Here is a 17,583-nt window from a genome sequence, read left to right as displayed (position 1 = left end):
TAGGAAATAACCTTCTGAATGGAGTCATTTTACTAAAAACAGCACGAAGATTAAACTTATACAATCTTTCACAACATGAAAAATATACACTAGCACCACATGCATAATTTGAAGGATCCAAAGTGTATGAGACACAAGGACAACATAAACTATAGAGTTAAGAGACAGGACAGTAGCAGCAACATTCTCTGAGTGACAGGGGCAGACACACTCTGTCACTCCAGGAGGAGCCCCTCTTCTTCCATCTCCCACCATAAACCCCCTCCTTCCCCACCTACCAGTTCTGATGGCCACTTCTCACCTCACCTTCCCGTCTATCCGTTGTTCTGTTCTCTGGGGCACTGTCCTGACAGCAGGAGGAGCCGGTGCCGGGGGAGAGGGTGGGGGAACAGTGAGCTCAGCATTTTATTATTTTAGCTCTGGCCAGGTGGGGGGTAGTGGGAGATCACATATACACAGCCCCCATACCCTGCCCAGCCCTGAGAGCCTCTAGTGGCCATCATCAGCTACGGCACCTCCTTTTCAGACAAGACCGTGTCCTAGAGTGGAATTTTGAGGTATATCAGAAGTTCCTACTAAGCAGGACACTGGTGGCTCATGCCTGTAATCCTAGCTACTCAGGAGGCTGAGATCTGGGGATCACGGTTCAAAGCCAGCATGGGCAGGAAAAGTCCGTGAGACTCTTATCTCCAATAAACCACTCAGAAAACTGATAGTGGTGCTGTGGTTCAAGTGGTAGAGCGTTAGCCTTGAGCCAAAGAGCTGAGGGACAGCACCCAGACCCAGAGTTCAAGCCCCATGACTGACAAAAAAAAAAAAAAATTCCTACTATTTGGTACTTGCCATATTCAAAGTAGTGAATAATAAGGTGACAAAAATGTTAAGTATAAGGATTTCATAAATAGAAAAAAAAGCTAGTTTTAAGGTTATTTTATAGCATAATTGGAGGAATGAATGAATATAATTTAAAAAGGACAAGCCTGGCACATGCATCCTTAACCCCAGCGTTGGGACACTGAGGCGAGAAGACTGCTTGAGCCCAGGAGTTGGAGACTAACCCTAGGCAATCCAGCAAGACCTAATGTCAGAAAAGAAAAAGATAAAAAAGGATAATTCGTAATAAATATTATCCAAGAAATATAAACACAGAAACTGGTGACAATTTAGAAGTAGAGCTACTTGCTTAGCAAGCACGTGCTGCCAGGTTCAATCCCCAGCACACATTGCACATACCACACACTTATATACTTCTTGTTCCCAACTCTAGATTAGACATCAGACAAAAATAAATCTTTCTGTTTTATTAGATTAAAAAAACAACAAAACCAGAAAGAACTAGAGGAAAGGTGGGAAAAGAAATACAGAAGAGGACTGAGCAAGTTATCAGAGATGACAAAGGGAAAAAACAAAGAAAGGGAAGGGAAGGAGAAAAGTCAAGAGCCCCAGGTTAGGGCCGGAAGAGGTTTCTAGGGACTAGACATCTGTTCATTTGATGACGATTTTCTGACGTAAGGCTCGGGGCCCAGAGCCAGGGAGGGGCTCAGGAGGAGGGGGGCCAGGGCCCAGGGCCGAGGCAGTGGGAGGTAGTCCATGGGCAGTGATATACTTCTTGTAAGCTTCACGGATGATCTTGAAGGCTCGAGCAGTGGCATAGGGTATATCTGTTACAGGGTCCCGGTATAGGGCTGGACGGTGGGTCACTGGGCAAACCTCCCGAACTGGGACCTTTGGGGGTCGCCCTTGGGGGAACCATTCTTCAAATGTTGCATCATCACTGAATGTGATGAAGGTACGTGAGCAGCGAGCAGGAGGGATGACAGGTCCACTCCCAGCATGAGGAGTCAATGCAGAAGCTGAAGGAGCTGGATCAAGTCTGAGGGCAAAAGACAAACACAAAGAGCTGAGGAGAAGGCAATGGATAGAGAAAGAAATCAGAGCTGAAGAAAGAGAAAGGATGTAGTCTAGTGAGGATATCCTTAGATAACCTACTAAATGGTACAAATGAGGGGAAGAAATGAGGTTAATAAATAAAGTAGGAAGCCAGGCACTGGTGGCTCACGCCTGTAATGCTAGCTACTCAGGAGGCTGAGACCTGAGGATCACGGTTCAAAGCCATCCCGGGCAGGAAAATCCATGAGACTCTTTTTTTTTTTTTTTTGGTCCAGTTGTGGGGCCTGAACTCTGGGCCTGGACGCTGTCCCTCAGCTCTTCAGCTCAAGGCTAGCGCTCTACCACTTGAGCCACAGCGCCACTTCCGGCTTTTTTCTTTTTGCTTATGTGGTGCTGAGGAATCGAACCCAGGGCCTCATGCATGCAAGGCAAGTGCTCTACCACTGAGCCATACTTCCCAGCCCTCCATGAGACTCTTATCTCCAATAACCACTAAAAAACTGGAAGTGGTGGTGTGGTGCATACAGTAGAGCGCTTGCCTTAAGCTGAAGAGCTGAGGGACAGCGCCCAAGCCCAGAGTTCAAGACCCATGACCGACCAAAAAAATAAGAAAATAAAAAAGAAAGAAAGAAAGTAGGAGGGCTGGGAAGGTGGCTCAGTGGTACAGCACTTGCCTTGCATGCATGAGGCCTTGGGTTCGATTCCTCAGCACCACAAAAACAGAAAAAGCTAGAAGTGGGTGCTATGGCTCAAGTGGTAGAGCACTAGCCTTGAATTGAAGAGCTGAGGGACAGCGCCCAGGCCCAGAGTGCAAGCCCCACGATGGGCAAGACAAAAAAATAAAATAAAATAAAGTAGGAAGTAGTGCTGTGGCTCAAGGGGTACAGTACTAGCTTTGAGCACAAAGAGGCAGCAAGTAAGCCCTGAATTCAAGTCCCATAACCAAAAAAAAAAAAAAAAAGTAAAACCAGTAGCTGGATGCCAGTTGCTCATGTTCATCATTTTGACTACTCAGAAGGCTGAGATCTGAAGAACAGGGTTCAAAGCCAGCCCAGACAGACAAATCCTAGAGACAAGATCTTATGTCCAATTATCCAGTAATTCAGTAAAAAGCCAGAATAGGAGATGTGGCTCAACCAGTAGAGAGCAATAGTCATGAACAAAACAGTTAATGGACAGCTCAAGTTCTGGAGTTCAAGCATGAGCATTGGTGAAGTACATGTGTATGTATGCATGCAAACACACACACACACACACACACACACACGAAAATAGGAGAGAGGTAAAGAGAAAAATAAGGTACTGAAAAGAGGACAGAATCTGAGAAGTATGAGAGAACTGTGAGGAAAGCCAGTGAAATTTAATCAGGACGACACGGTTGATGACTGACTCACCCCTCTACATCCACATTCTCTTCTTTGGGGCCTGGCTCCCCAACCAGTGGCACTGTCACGGAATGATAGGTGATTATGGGCCCGGGACACTTCCGTTTCTTATGAACCTGTTTCTTCTTGTCAGCCTCAAGCCTCTCATATGTCTCTTCAGGGACAATAAGAAGATAATTAGTTTCTCTTTTCCCACACTCTGGTCCAAATTTTCTTCCTGGCTTCCCATCTACTACAAGGCAATGGTGGAAGTTCTAATGTACTCTAGTACTCCCTGCTTCCTGAGCGCTCTGCTTACTCCTCCTGACATCATCTCCATTCTCTTTTCTCAACTACACTTGGGGCCTTACTCACGCAGAATTGGAATAAGAACTGTGATAAGGAGTCTGTTCATTTTCCCAGAAAACAAAATCTGCTCTACAACTGCCCTGGGTCAACCTGCTTCTAGCCAAAACAGTCCATTACATCATTAAGAGTCCTTTCCTATTTTCAGCTGAAATGCAATTCCCAGTGAGCAGTTTTATCTTTTAAAGCCATAAAGGGCACCAGTCTAATCTGGCTTATTACTGTCCTTCAAGTAGTTGAAATGGGTACCACGTTTCCATCAAGACCTCTCCAGGCAGCCGGGCGCTGGTGGCTCACGCCTGTAATCCTAGCTACTCAGGAGGCTGAGATCTGAGGATCGCGGTTCAAAGCCAGCCCGGGCAGGAAAGACCGTGAGACTCCTATCTCCAATAAACCACCAGAAAACCGGAAGTGGCGCCGTAGCTCAAGTGGTAGAGCGCTTGCCTTGAGCTGAAGAGCTGAGGGACAGCACCCAGGCCCAGAGTTCAAGCCCCACAACCGACAAAAAAAAAAAAGACCTCTCCAGGCTCAGCACCCATTCCACAGAACCATTCCTCATACCACATGGTTTTGTCACCCACTCAATTATGCTACCCCTTTGTCTTTTCTACTACCCTTCTGTTAAAACTGGGTTTACCACAGTTTATGGCAAGCCAGACCACTCAAGTGTTTGATGTGTATAGTGTTGTTTTTTTTTTTTTTGTCCATCATAGGGCTTGAACTCAGGGCCTGAGCACAGTCCCTGAGCAACTTTGTTCAAGGCTAGGGCTCTACCACTTTGAGCCACAGCTCCACTTCCAGTTTTTGAGTGGTTAACGGAGATAAGAGTCTCGTGGGAGCCGGGCGCTGGTGGCTCACGCCTGTAATCCTAGCTACTCAGGAGGCTGAGATCTGAGGATCGCGGTTCAAAGCCAGCCCGGGCAGGAGAGACCGTGAGAGACTCTTATCTCCAATAAACCACCAGAAAACCGGAAGTGGCACTGTAGCTCAAGTGGTAGAGCGCTCGCCTTGAGCTGAAGAGCTGAGGGACAGCGCCCAGGCCCAGAGTTCAAGCCCCACGACCGACAAAAAAAAAAAAAAAAGGAGTCTCGTGGGGACTTTTCTGCCTGGGCTGGCTTCAAACCATGATCCTCAGATCTCAGCCTCCTGAGTAGCTAGGATTACAGGCATGAGCCATCAGTGCCCTGCAAAACATTCCTTTTCAAGTCACTTTAATCCCTGTGGCTACTCTATACATTACCTGCCTGGACCATGTCACACTATATTGCATATCTATCTATCTATCTATCTATCTATCTATCTATCTATCTATCTATCTATCTATCTGTCTATCTCCTCAAGGCAGAGACTGTGACTCATCATTAGGATCGTGCAGCATCATATACATTCTGGGCACTCAATAAGTATTTGTTAATAAATCAAATTATTCCTGGCCCCTTTCCTCAAAATGAAGTCTAAATTTTTGTGTCTGGCTTTTTTTTTCTGCCAGTCCCTGTGTTGAACTCAGTGACTTACACTCTTTTTGGATTGCTTACTCATGCCTAGTGCTCTACCACTTGAGCCATGCCTCCAGCTTGACCTTTTGTTGCTTATTTTGAGATGGAACCTTGAAGACTTTCCTGGATCTCATCCTCCTGATCTAGGATTACAGGCATGAGCCACTGGTGCTGGCTACTATGTCTTCCTTGTACATAGATAATACAAACATAATCCTCTAAAGTCTAACTGTTGTCCTCTGGAAACCCTGTTAGTGACTGAAACTCTTTGGAACTTGGATTCTGACTAATACTACTACTATCCTTCCTTTGAGCCAACCTTCTAACCTTCTTCTTGCCTGTACCCTGTGGAACTCCTTGCTCTATAATTAGTCACCTCACCTATCTGTATCTTCAAGCTCCTTACACAGCATTCTGTATGCAGCTTGCCTTACTAGGAACCTGGTCATCCAAGGCTACAGCTTTCCCTGTGGCCCTCTGGAGGCTGCTCATTCTCTCACATTCCACAAAGGTCATAGCTGTGACATGCTTTTATATAATAAATTGCAGGATTATATACCCAATAGCACATATATTGAAGGCTGTTTTTATTCTGGGAGTGGGGCTTGAAGTCAGAGCCTTGGGTGCTGCCCTGAGCTTTTGTGCGCCAAGACTAGCACTCTACCACTTGAGCCACAGCTCTACTTCCAGCTTTTTGGTGGTTAATTGGAAGTAAGTCTTAGGGACGTTCCTGCCTGGGCTGGTTCCAACCATTATTCTCAGATCTCAGCCTCCTAGGTAGCTAGGATTACAGGCATGAACCACCAGCGCCTGGTCTTTATGTATTTTTTTTTTGAGGCAAGATCTCACTCTGTGGCTCAGACTGACCCTGAACTTGTAATTATGCTGCCTCAGTCTTGTGATATTACAGGTGTGTACTTCCATGTCTTCTTACTTTCTCTTTTTCTTTTTTTTTAATGTAGGCACTGGGACTTGAGCTCAAGGCCTTGTACTGTTGCTTGGCTTTTTTCTGCTGGCATTTTACCACTTAAGCTATGTCTCCATTTTGCCATTTTGGTGGCCAACTGGAGATAAGACTTTTCTACTTGGACTAGCTTCAAACTGACCTTAGACCTCAGACTTCTAAGGTTTACAGGTATGAGCCCTTGGCCCCTGGCCTCACTCTTCTGATTATCGTGATAAAAAGCAAGAGGCAGAGTTTCAGCCATTTGGCTTTAAGTAAAAAGCACTAGAGTTTTAATTCAGTTCTCTATTGTTTTTTTTGTTTTTTTTGTCAGTCATGGTGCTTGAACTCAGGGCCTGGGCAGTCCGTGAGCTCTTTTTTGCTCAACGCTAGTACTCTACCACTTTGAGCCACAGTACCACTTCTGGTTTTTTGGTGGCTCACTGGAGATAAGAGTCTCTGCTGGGGCTGGCTCTGATCCCTGATCCTGAGATCTCAGCCTCATGAGTAGCTATGATTACAGGAATGAGCTATTGGCGCCCAGCTTTATTAGGTTATTTTATACCAAAACCCTCAATATAACTATTCTTCAGAGCTCTCACACAATGGACCCTTGCTTATCACCTACTGTCTTCATTTCCTTCTTTTGATTATTTTGTCCCCATCTCCATTTCTCCAATCCTCCAGGTTTCACAGTTTTCCTCATGCTCTTCATTATCTCTACCCATTTTTCCCTAAGCCGCAGACTGACCCAGTGAACGTAAGTTGAGCTCTTCTGTGATCTTAGCCTCCCTGAGTAGCTCTTCCTGGGTCAGTGGTCGCTCAAAATGAGGCCCCTTTCGTCGTCGGGACTGGCCTTGCCTCTCCTGTACCCGAAGGAACGTTTGTCGTGTATGCTCAGCTGTGGACTGACGCATGGATTTCCGACCTGAAACAAAACCAAATAGGAAGAAGTTGTATTTATTTATTTATGTTTGGTTGTTATTGGTCCTGGAGCTTGAGCTCAGGGCCAGGCACTGTCCTTGAGCCTCTTTGTGCTAAGGCAAGCGCTCTACCACTTGAGCCACAATGCCACTTTCAGCTTTTTTTTTCTTTTGGTCAGTCATGGGGCTTGAACTCTGGGCCTGGGTGCTGTCCCTCAGCTCTTCAGCTCAAGGCTAGTGCTTGAACTCTGGGCCTGGGTGCTGTCCCTCAGCTCTTCAGCTCAAGGTTAGTGCTCTACCCCTTGAGCCACAGCACCTCTTCCTGTTTTCTGGTATCACAGACTTTCCTGCCAGGGCTGGCTTTGAACCCTGATTCTTATATCTCAGCCTCCTAAGTAGCTAGGATTATAGGCGTGAGCCACCAGCGCTTGGTTTCAGCTTTTTTGATACTTTTTTGTTGTTGTTGGTCGTGGGGCTTGAACTCTGTGCTTGGGCACTGTCCCTCAGCTCTTCAGCTCAAGGTGAGTGCTCTACCCCTTGAGCCACAGCACCACTTCCAAGGTTTCCGCTTTTTTGAGTAGTTTATTGGATTTAAGAATCTCACAGGGGGGCTGGGAAGTGGCTCAGTGGTAGAGCGCTTGCCTTGCATGCCTGAGGCCCTGGGTTCGATTCCTCAGCACCACATGAGCAAAAAAAAAAAGAAAAAAGAAAAAAGCCGGAAGTGGTGCTGTGGTTCAAGTGGTAGAGCGCTAGCCTTGAGCTGAAGAGCTGAGGGATAGCGCCCAGGTCCAGAGTTCAGGCCCCACGACTGGACTCAAAAAAAAAAGAATCTCACAGGGACTTTTCTGCCCAGTCTGGCCTCAAACCATGATCCTAAATTCTCAGCCTCCTGAGGAGCTAGGATTACAGGCGTGAGCCACTGGCATCCAGCAGTGAAGAAAACTGAATTCACACCCACTCATCTATTCTTTGTTTACTCGTGGGTTTTGGGGGGTTTTTTGGTCAGTCGTGGGGCCTGAACTCTGGGCCTGGGCGCTGTCCCTCAGCTCTTCAGCTCAAGGCTAGCGCTCTAGCATTTTGAGCCACAGCACCACTTCCAATTTTTTTCTGCTTATGTGGTGCTGAGGAATCGAACCCAGGGCCTCAGGCATGCAAGGCAAGCACTCTACCACTGAGCCACCTTCCCAGGCCCCAGGTTGTTTTTTTTTTAAAAAAAACAACAGGTTCTTAGGATTCCCCAAACTCAGTTTCCTGGGATTAAAGGCATGTATCTATTAAAATTGTGTGTGTGTGTGTGTATGTGTGTGTGTGTGTCTGTGTGCGCACATGTGCACGCACGGGCTGCTACTGGAACTTGAACTCAGGCCCTCTTGCTGTTATTGACTGCTCTCACTTAGAATTTTTCCCTTATGGCTGGTGCTCTACTAGTTGAGCCACATCTCTAATTCAGCATTTTTTGCTACTTAGTTGGAAATAGGGTCTCATGAACTTTTCTGTCCAGGCTTGTTTTGAACTGCAGTCCTCAGATCTCAGCCTCCTGAGTAGCTAGAATTACAAGTATGAGTCACTAGTACCTGGTTAAATTATTTATAATTTCAAATTTATAAAAATCACTGCAAGAGGGGCTGGGAAGGTAGCTTAGTTGTAGAGCGCTTGCCTTGCATGCATGAGGCCCTGGGTTCGATTCCTCAGCACCACATAAGCAAAAAGAAAAAAGCCAGAAGTGGTGCTGTGGGTCAAGTAGTAGAGCGCTAGCCTTGAGCTGAAGAGCTGAGGGACAGCGCCCAGGCCCAGAGTTCAGGCCCCATGACCGGACCCCCCCCCAAAAAAAAATTATAAGTAATCAATAAGTAAATAATAAACAAATAATAAGTAGTAAACAAAAGTAAAACATAAAGAGCATTGAACAAAATGCTATGTATGGTTTTTTCTGAATGGTGCCAGTTAAATTACACTTCAGTGCATACTTCTTAAGGGTTTTCCTTTCATGACACAGTGTAGTTATCAACTTTAGCAAATTTAACATTTATAAAGTAATTCATTATCACATTCCAAGATTTTCATGTGAACCCAAACTTCTCTACTCACTGTCAGAGCCATCATCCTGTAGTTCTAGTGGCAGCAGAGCCTTCTCTTCTCGGGCCTTCTGGGAGCTACCAGCTGGGGTGCTGACCTTTCGAGGCCTCAGGCTTTTTAGAGGCTCCTAGGAATAGATTAGAATCAGATTAAGTTTAGGCAGAGATGAAGGTATTAGAGAAAAACTAACTGTCCTGTACCTTATAGGCTTTGGTGACTATTCGGCGCTTCCTTCTTGGCTCTTCTGCTTCTCCATCACTGGATGGTTCATCTCCTTCATCGATGTCAAAGTCAGAGTCCACTTCATCCTCTGTGTCTGACTGATCCCCTTGATACTCATCATCTCCAGATTCCTGAGGACACAGGGAGATGAGAACTGGTCGGCCATGGAGTTCTTTTTGTTGTTGTTGGTCATGGGGCTTGAACCAGGTACCCAGTAGCTATCAAGTTCTTAATGTCCCTTCAGGAGGAACAAAATTCCTTAACTTTCCTGAAGGGCTGCCCCATTTTCCTTTTCAGCTTAGCCCTCTGCTTTTCGCAGGCAAAGATTTTTTGGTTGGTAGCCTTTTGTTTCAGCATCACTCCCTTCCAGCCTTCACTGTGTTTTATCTATAGTACTCTGTATTATTTACTGAGGAACAAAAGGATATGGTTTGGTCTCACTTCAAGGGGTTCACAGGATATCATCATAAAAAGAAGTTTTAAGTTGGACACCAGTGGCTCATCCCTTATTCCTAGCTACTCAGGAGGGAGAATCCATAGGACAGTATTCTAGAGCCAGCCTGGGCAGAAAAGTTCACTAGACTCTATCTCCAAAATAACCAGCAAAAAAGTAAGGCTGAAGCCTTGGGGCTAGTGGCTCACCTGTAATCCTAGCTACTCAGGAGGCTGAGATCTGAGGATCACATTCAAAGCCAGCCCATGAAGCAAAATCCATGAGACTCTTATCTCCAATTAACCACCAGAAAACCAGAAGTAGAGCTGTGGTTCAAGTGGTAGAGCACTCACCTTAAGCTGAAGAGCTCAGGAACAGTTCCCTGGTCCAGAGTTCAAGCCTCCAAGCCCTCCTCCCCTCCAAAAAAAAAGTAAGGCTGAGCTGGGCACCGGTGGTTTACACCTGTAATCCTAGCTACTCAGGAGGGCTGGAGTCATGGCTTAAATGGACAAACGCCCAAATCCTCAACCTTGAAGGTTTGAATGCCCAAATGTTCAAACCTAAGTGCCACAGAAGTCTGAATAAAAAGCAATATATGCAGGAGATCAAAGGAGGCTGGTATAAACTTTGGACTTTGCTTCTTTACATCAGATGTTGGGAAACTTCCTTTTCTAGGTGGTGGGGTAGTACTGGAGCTTGAACTCAGGGCACTGTCTTTTCGCTTTCTCACTCAAGGCTAGCACTCTATCACTTAAGCCTTCCCTCCACTTGTTTTTGTTGTTTTGATAATTAGAAATAAAGAGTCCCGACCAAGATTCTTAGTCTGCCTAAGCTGGCTTTGAACTAGGAACCTTAGATTTCAGTCTCCTGAGGAGCTAGGATTACAGATGTAAGCCAGTTGTGCCCAATGGGAAATTTCCTTTGAGCAGGACTAGACTAAAACAGATAGTGGGCCTAGGACATGGGTTGTAGTTTGAGACCTGCTTTAGACTCTAGTAGATGATTAGGGCTATAGCCATGGTTCAAAACATTGGGAATATTTAAACAGCTAAGAGAAAATTACAGGTGGATAGAAAAACAGGAATTATGTTTATGACAAAAGGATTTAGAGCCAAGTAAAGCAACTTTATCTCTGCCAAGAAGTACTTTCTTAGATGTGATTTTCCTGTAGGCCTAGAAAATTTTCTTCCTTTTTAATTTTTGAAAAAGGGTCTCAGCCGGGCGCTGGTGGCTCATGCCTGTGATCCTGGCTACTCAGGAGGCTGAGATCTGAGGATCGAAGTTCAAAGCCAGCCCAGGCAGGAAACTCCATGAAAAAAACCAGAAGTGGTGCTGTGGCTCAAGTGGCAGAGGGTTAGCCTTGAGCTGAAGAGCTGAGGGACAGTGCCCAGGCCCAAAGTTCAGAGGCGCCAAAAACAAAAAAAAAAAATCTATATATCTATATCTATAGATATATAGATATATAGATATATATGAGTCCTTGAGTTCAATACATAATATTACTACCACAGAAAGAGAGAGGAAGGAAGGAAGGAAGGAATATATAGATATATATATGAGTCCTTGAGTTCAATACGTAATATTACTACCACAGAAAGAGAGAGGAAGGAAGGAAAGAAGGGAAGGAAGGAAGGAAGGAAGGAAGGAAGGAAGGAAGGAAGGAAGGAAGGGAGGAAGGAAGGAAGGAAAGAAAAAAAAGCCAGCCATCAGTAGCTGACATCTATAATCCTAGCTACTCAGGAGGCTAAGATGTGAGGATCACAGTTCAAACCCAGCTTAGGCAAGAAAATCTATGAGACTCTTATCTCCAATTAACCACCAGAAAACTGGAAGTAGAGCTGTGGCTCAAAATGCTAGAGTGTTAGCCTTGAATGAAAGAGCTCAGAGATAGCACCAATGCCCTTAGTTCAAGTCCCAGGATCGGCCAAAAAAAGGCAGGAAGCAAGCAGGCAGGCAAGCCTGCAGGCCAGGTGCTGATGGCTCATACCTGTAATCCTAGCTAGATTTCAGGAGGCTGACATCTGAGAGTCAGAAGTCTGGGCAGGAAAGTATGTGAGATTCTTTTTTTTTTTTTTCTTGCTGGTCCTGGAGTTTGAACTCTGGGCCAGGATGCTGTCCCTGAGCTTTGGCTCAAGGCTAGCACTCTATCATTTAAGCCACAATGCCACGTCTGGCTTTTTCTGAGTAATTTATTGGAAATATGAGCCTCACGGACTTTGCTGCGTGGGTTAGCTCCAAATTGCAATCCTCAGATGTCAGCCTCCTGAGTAGCTAGGATTACAGGCATGAGCCATCTGAGCCCAGCTCTTAAAACTCTTATCTCCAGTCAACTACTAAAAAAGCTGGAAGCAGGGCTGTGGCTCAAGTGGTAGAGTGCTAGCCTTAAGCAAAAGCAGCTCAAGGATAGTGTCCAGGCCCTGAGTTTAAGCCCCTGTACTGGCACATGTGCACAAACAGAAAAAATAAAAAATGAAGGAAGGAAACGTCCCTTCCCCTTTCTATCCCAGCAATTAATACTTTGTTGAGGTAAAATTCCTAAGAGAACTCTTCAGTGTGCTGCTACAAAAAAGTATTTCAGTAATGGGAGCTATTGGAGATATGTATGAGGGATTTTTCAGAAAGCTGAGGAAGTTAGTTGGGCTGAAGTAGAGAATCTGAAGTACCATGCAGACCTGAAGCAATAAAGGTAAAGGCTAGAATGGCAGACATATTGGAAAGGGTAAGGGAACCACTTGAGGGAAGAGGAGTCAACTGGGCTGGGTAGCACTTTCAACATGTGGCTCTACTTTTAATAATGATATAGACTACTGGACTAATCTTAGTATACAGGCTGCCAAAACAAGTACAGATGGCTGACACTCCAACCCAGCTAGAATTCAAATCCACACTGATGACCATCATTTTGTCCCAACTGATGTTTGTACAAGACAGACAGAGAACACACTAATCTCTCCAAGTCTAATCTGGTATTAAGCCACATCAGAGGATCATAGATCAACTTTCCATTAGCTTAATGTCCAAATGAAATACTTTCACAAAATTATGAATTTAATTGATATGACTAGGTAAGACAATGTTTTCATGGGCTGGGAAGGTGGCTCAGTGGTAGAGCGCTTGCCTTACATGCCTGAGGCCCTGGGTTCGATTCCTCAGTACCACATAAGCAAAAAGAAAAAAGCCGGAAGTGGCGCTGTAGCTCAAGTGGTAAAGCGCTAGCCTTGAGCTGAAGAGCTGAGGGACAGTGCCCAGGCCAGAGTTCAGGCCCCACGACCAGACCAAAAAAAAAAAAAAGAGAGAGAGAGAGAGAGAAAGTTTTCATATCATCTACCATACACTTGCTTACTTTAGGTATATTTTATATAAGGATATGATATATTCTCCCTATGATTTAATGCCAAAGAAGGTGGGCACCAGTGACTCATGCCTGTAATTCTAGCTATTCAGAAGGCCGACATTTGAGGATCTAGGTTTGAAGTCAGCCTGGGAAGGAAAATCACTGAGACTCTTACCTCTAATAAACAACTCAGAAAAAGCTGGAAGTAGAACTGTGGCTCAGTGGTAGAGAACTATCCTTGAGCATAAAGATCAGGGACAGTGCCCAGGCCCTGAGCTCAAGCCCCAGGTCTGGCGCGCACTCGTGTGCACGTGCACACACACACTGTTTGATTGCTAGGAGACTCACAGCTAAATTTAATATCAATTGTTATTACCACTTTCCCACAGGCTTCTGGTGCAAGTGGTTCTGATCTATCTCTATTTTTACTGTTCTTACTTTTTGTTTATATTGTAAGCCTCCTTAAATCCTTTTTGGAAGCACAAAGGGTACATATTAAATAACAACTCATAAAACGACAGGAATAGGAAAATGAGCATTGAAGGATGAGAAAGTTCTATTTTAAACTAGTTGATTAGGGCGATGTTAAGTAATGATTATGGGTTCTATTTTCTTAATTTTGTTTAAATCCTACTGGTTATGTAATTTTTTTTTTTCTCTTTGGTAATGATGCTGGGGACAGCACCCAGATGCTCAGGTGTGCTAGACAAGTGCTCTATTACTGATCTACACCCCTAAACACTGACCAATTCATAGCCAGTTCAGGTATGCCCATGAGCTTCTTATCTCCAATTAACCAGTAAAATCCACAAGTGGAGGTATGGCTCAAGTGCTTGCCTTGAGCAGAAGAAACCAAGCAAGAACATGAGGGCATGAGGCACTGAGTTCAAGTGCTGTACATGAAAGAAGGAAAGAAAAGAAAAGAAAAACAAATAGAAAGGAAGAAAGAGAAACAGGAAGAGAAGAGAGAAAAGGAAGAAGAAAAGAAAGGAAAAAGAAGGCTCACAAGGCCTTAGAGAATTGGCCACATCAGGATATCAGTACCCTTTATACACTCTTTCCACCATTTCCAGGAACTAACCTTTCACTTCTTGCTATTCCTTTTCTTTTTTTTTTGGTCATTGGGCTTGAACTCTGGACCTGGGCGCTGTCCCTCAGCAATTCAGCTCAAGTGTAACACTCTACCACTAGAGCCACAGCACCACTTCCAGCTTTTTCTGTTTATGTGGTGCTGAGGAATCGAACCCAGGACCTCATGCATGTGAGGCAAGCACTCTACCACTAAGCCCCACTTCCTGCTATTCTTCATCCAGCAAAGACCTACTTTTCACACTGTCCTCAGCTTACATAGTATCTGCCTAGGTTCTCATCGTTCCCATAGTACTGTGCTTACCTCTTGCTTTAGACCTTATAATACAACAACTTAATTGACTGTGAACCCCGACAGTTGCCCCACTGGGCATCTCAGGCATACTAAACGTGTGCTGTATCACTGAGCTGTATCCCTAATCCCAAGACAGTGTTTTCAATACTGTCTACAACAACTTAGCACCTAAAGCATGCTCTCAGATATCAGAGATATTAAAAGTGAATGGAGGGGCTGGGAATGTGGCTTAGTGGTAGAGTGCTAGCATTCATGAAGCCCCGGGTTCGATTTCTAAGTACCACATAAACAGAAAAAAGCTGAAAGTGGTGTTGTAGCTCCAGTGGTAGAACACTAGTCTTGAGCAAAAGAAGTTCAGGGACAGTGCCCATAACCACCAAAAAACCAGAAGTGGAGCTATGACTCAATCAAGTGGTTGAGCGCTAGCCTTGCGCTCAAGCTCCAGTACTAGTTTAAAACAAACAAACAAACGAATGAATGAATTAATGGGTAGAGCTGGGTATGGTGGTATCTGTGTGTAATCTCAGCATTTGGGAGGCTGATGTGAGAGGATGGAGAGTTTGAGGTCTGGTCAGCCTGGACTACATAGAGATCCTGTCTCAAAACAAAATAAGATAGATTGAATCAATATAATTTTAGTTAAGTGTCATCCTAATCCAAATACTGGCCTAGGCTTTGGACCTATAATGCTGTACAGACTACGCTGATAGGGAGTTTACAATCCAAAAGGAAAGTAAGTGCAGAGAGGTAAACCAAATCTAATAGCCGAAAACGTATTCTTTGAAGAAAATAAACAAAGAACTAACGGTTACCTAAGAAAATATTCACGCTGAAGCCGGGCGCTGGTGGCTCACGCCTGTCATCCTAGCTACTCAGGAGGCTGAGATCTGAGGATCACGGTTCAAAGCCAGCCCCGGGGGCAGGAAAGACCGTGAGACTCCTATCTGCAATAAACCACTAGAAAACCGGAAGCGGCGCTGTAGCTCAAGCGGTAGAGCGCTCGCCTTGAGCTGAAGAGCTGAGGGACAGCGCCCAGGCCCAGAGTTCAAGCCCCACGACCGACCAAAATAAAAAAAAAAAAAGAAAATATTCACGCTGAGATTTGAGCGCTGATACAAGGAAGCGAGCTGTCGGAGCTCCTCCACTTCTTGGAGGGGTTCCTTCCTACGCTGGGGGCGAATAACCCGGCCGAGGACCGAGAGACTGACTACAGAAGCCCCAAGCGGGTCTCTACCGCACGGAGGGGCCTTCTGGGGGTCTCTCCACCCCTGACATCCCCCCACCCAGCGCGGCCAGGGCTCCCCCTCCTAGGACCCCACGGCAGCCTTCCCCGCGTCGCCCCCGGCCCTGGTGTCAGCCCCTGCGCCTCTCCGCTCCCCGCCCCCCTTCTTCTTTGTCTGGGGCTGTTCCCTGAAGAACTCCGCTTCCCTTTCCCTCTCCCTGGTCCCGGCTCTTGCCTCGGTGAAACCCCCATAAGTCGTCTGATAGAATTCATCTTCCTCCTCCGCCTCCAGGAGCCCGGAGAGCCGGTTCCCAGCCGTCTTCCGGGGGGCGCGGCCCCCAGCCAAACTCATGTTCGCCTACCGAGGCTGCGCCGCCACTCTGCCGCCCCTCACCCAGCTCGATTCTTGGGGCTCGGCGCTCGACACTATTACCTGCGCAGGGCGGGAGGTGGGGGAACGCCCAGAGGAAGCCCGGCGTCTACAGGCAAAAGCAGCAGAACGTCGAGAAGCTCCTAGTCCCGCCCCTTAACTTTATTTTTTCGGCCCCGCCCACTCTTGTGAAGAGGCTGAGATGACTTTCCCACCTAGCTGGTTGATGAATCTGTTCTGACACCACGACTCGTATTACCCTAACTAGAATTTAAGAGTCAAAAATAAAATAATAAGATAAAACAGGCCTGAGAAGGTGACTCAGTGGTAGATTGCTTGTTTTGCATGCATGAGGCCCTGGTTGGATTCCTCAGCACCACATAAGCAAAAAAAGCAGTAAGGGGCGCTGTGGCTCAAGTGGTAGAGCGCTAGCCTTGAGTTGAAGAGCTGAGGGATTGTGACCAGGCCCAGAGTTCAGGACTCACGATCAACAAAAAATACATACATACATACATGCACACATACATAAAACAAAAGAAAAAATAGACATTTATCTACACTCAGTTTCCTTCTGTGCCAATCTGTTTTTCACTGTGCTAATGGGAACTTTTCTAAAAATCCAGCCCATTGTCACTTCTGTCTTCAAAAGTGTTTAGTGACTCCCAATCATGTACAAGATAAGCAGAAAGCATAAAATTGTGGTTTATACACAGCTTTAGAGCCAACCAGACCTGAGTTTGACTGAGAGTTTGGTTTTCTAAGTGTATGACTTAGGTGAAATAGTTTTACTTCTCTAAACTCACTTTTTTTGTAACATGAAACTAATATTATTTACCTTTTTCAGGTTGTTGAAAAGACTAAGATATAATAATTTTTTTTGTCAGTTGTGGAGCTTGAACTCAGGCCCTTGGTGCTGTCCCTGAGTTCTTTTACTCAAGGCTCGTGAGCTACCACTTGAACGACAGTGCCACTTAGGGTTTTCTAGTGGTTACTTGGAGATAAGAGTCTCACGGACTTTCTGCCCTGGCTGGCTTTGAGGTGTGATCCTCAAATCTCAGCCTCTTGAGTAGCTAGTATTACAGGCATGAGCCACCAGTGCTTAGCTAAGATATAATTCTTGTAAACTGCTTAAAAGTGTTTAGTAAGTGCATAGTAAATGTTTCATAGATGATAACTACTATTAATATGACATTTAAGATCTTTCATAATTTAGCCCCTCCCAGTCTTTCTAATTTATCTCTTGACACATCATTTTATTTCAGGGTCTCTCCCCCTATCATCCAATTCTGTCATGCCACCAGCTTTTTCCTTCTTAGAACTCTTTTCTTTTCTATCTGTCAAAACTCTACTTTTACAGGACAGTGAAATCTTCCTGAAATCATGTGTCCTAGATTTCTCTAGAATAGTTCCAATCTCAAATAGTCTATGGTACTGTCAAGACTGCTAACTTCTTGCTTGCTTTTTTTTTTTTTGGAGGGGATGGGGTCATGAGGCTTGAACTCAGGGCCAGACACTGTCCCTAAGGTGTTGTTTTTTGTTTTTTTTTTTTTCCACTCAAGA

At 45.3% G+C, this 17,583-nt stretch overlaps 1 protein-coding gene across 1 annotated transcript; it reads right to left on the bottom strand.

Annotated features, from left to right (window-relative positions):
* Positions 1 to 1,286: 1,286 nt before the first annotated feature.
* Positions 1,287 to 16,066, bottom strand: Vps72 (vacuolar protein sorting 72 homolog). Its single transcript, XM_042681770.1, has 6 exons — positions 15,889 to 16,066; positions 9,259 to 9,411; positions 9,071 to 9,185; positions 6,811 to 6,987; positions 3,285 to 3,429; positions 1,287 to 1,873 (listed from the first exon to the last, which is right to left on the bottom strand). Exons 1-6 carry the CDS (start codon positions 16,003 to 16,005, stop codon positions 1,486 to 1,488), a joined length of 1,095 nt encoding a protein of 364 aa, XP_042537704.1. The 5' UTR covers positions 16,006 to 16,066; the 3' UTR covers positions 1,287 to 1,485.
* Between the last annotated feature and the right edge of the window lie 1,517 nt (positions 16,067 to 17,583).

The sequence above is a fragment of the Dipodomys spectabilis genome, unplaced genomic scaffold, assembly GCF_019054845.1.
Source record: "Dipodomys spectabilis isolate Male_0828 unplaced genomic scaffold, ASM1905484v1 ptg000069l, whole genome shotgun sequence".
NCBI classification, from domain to species: domain Eukaryota; kingdom Metazoa; phylum Chordata; class Mammalia; order Rodentia; family Heteromyidae; genus Dipodomys; species Dipodomys spectabilis.
Note: the sequence above shows the minus strand (reverse complement) of the source record. Positions and strands in the feature narration are given on the sequence as shown.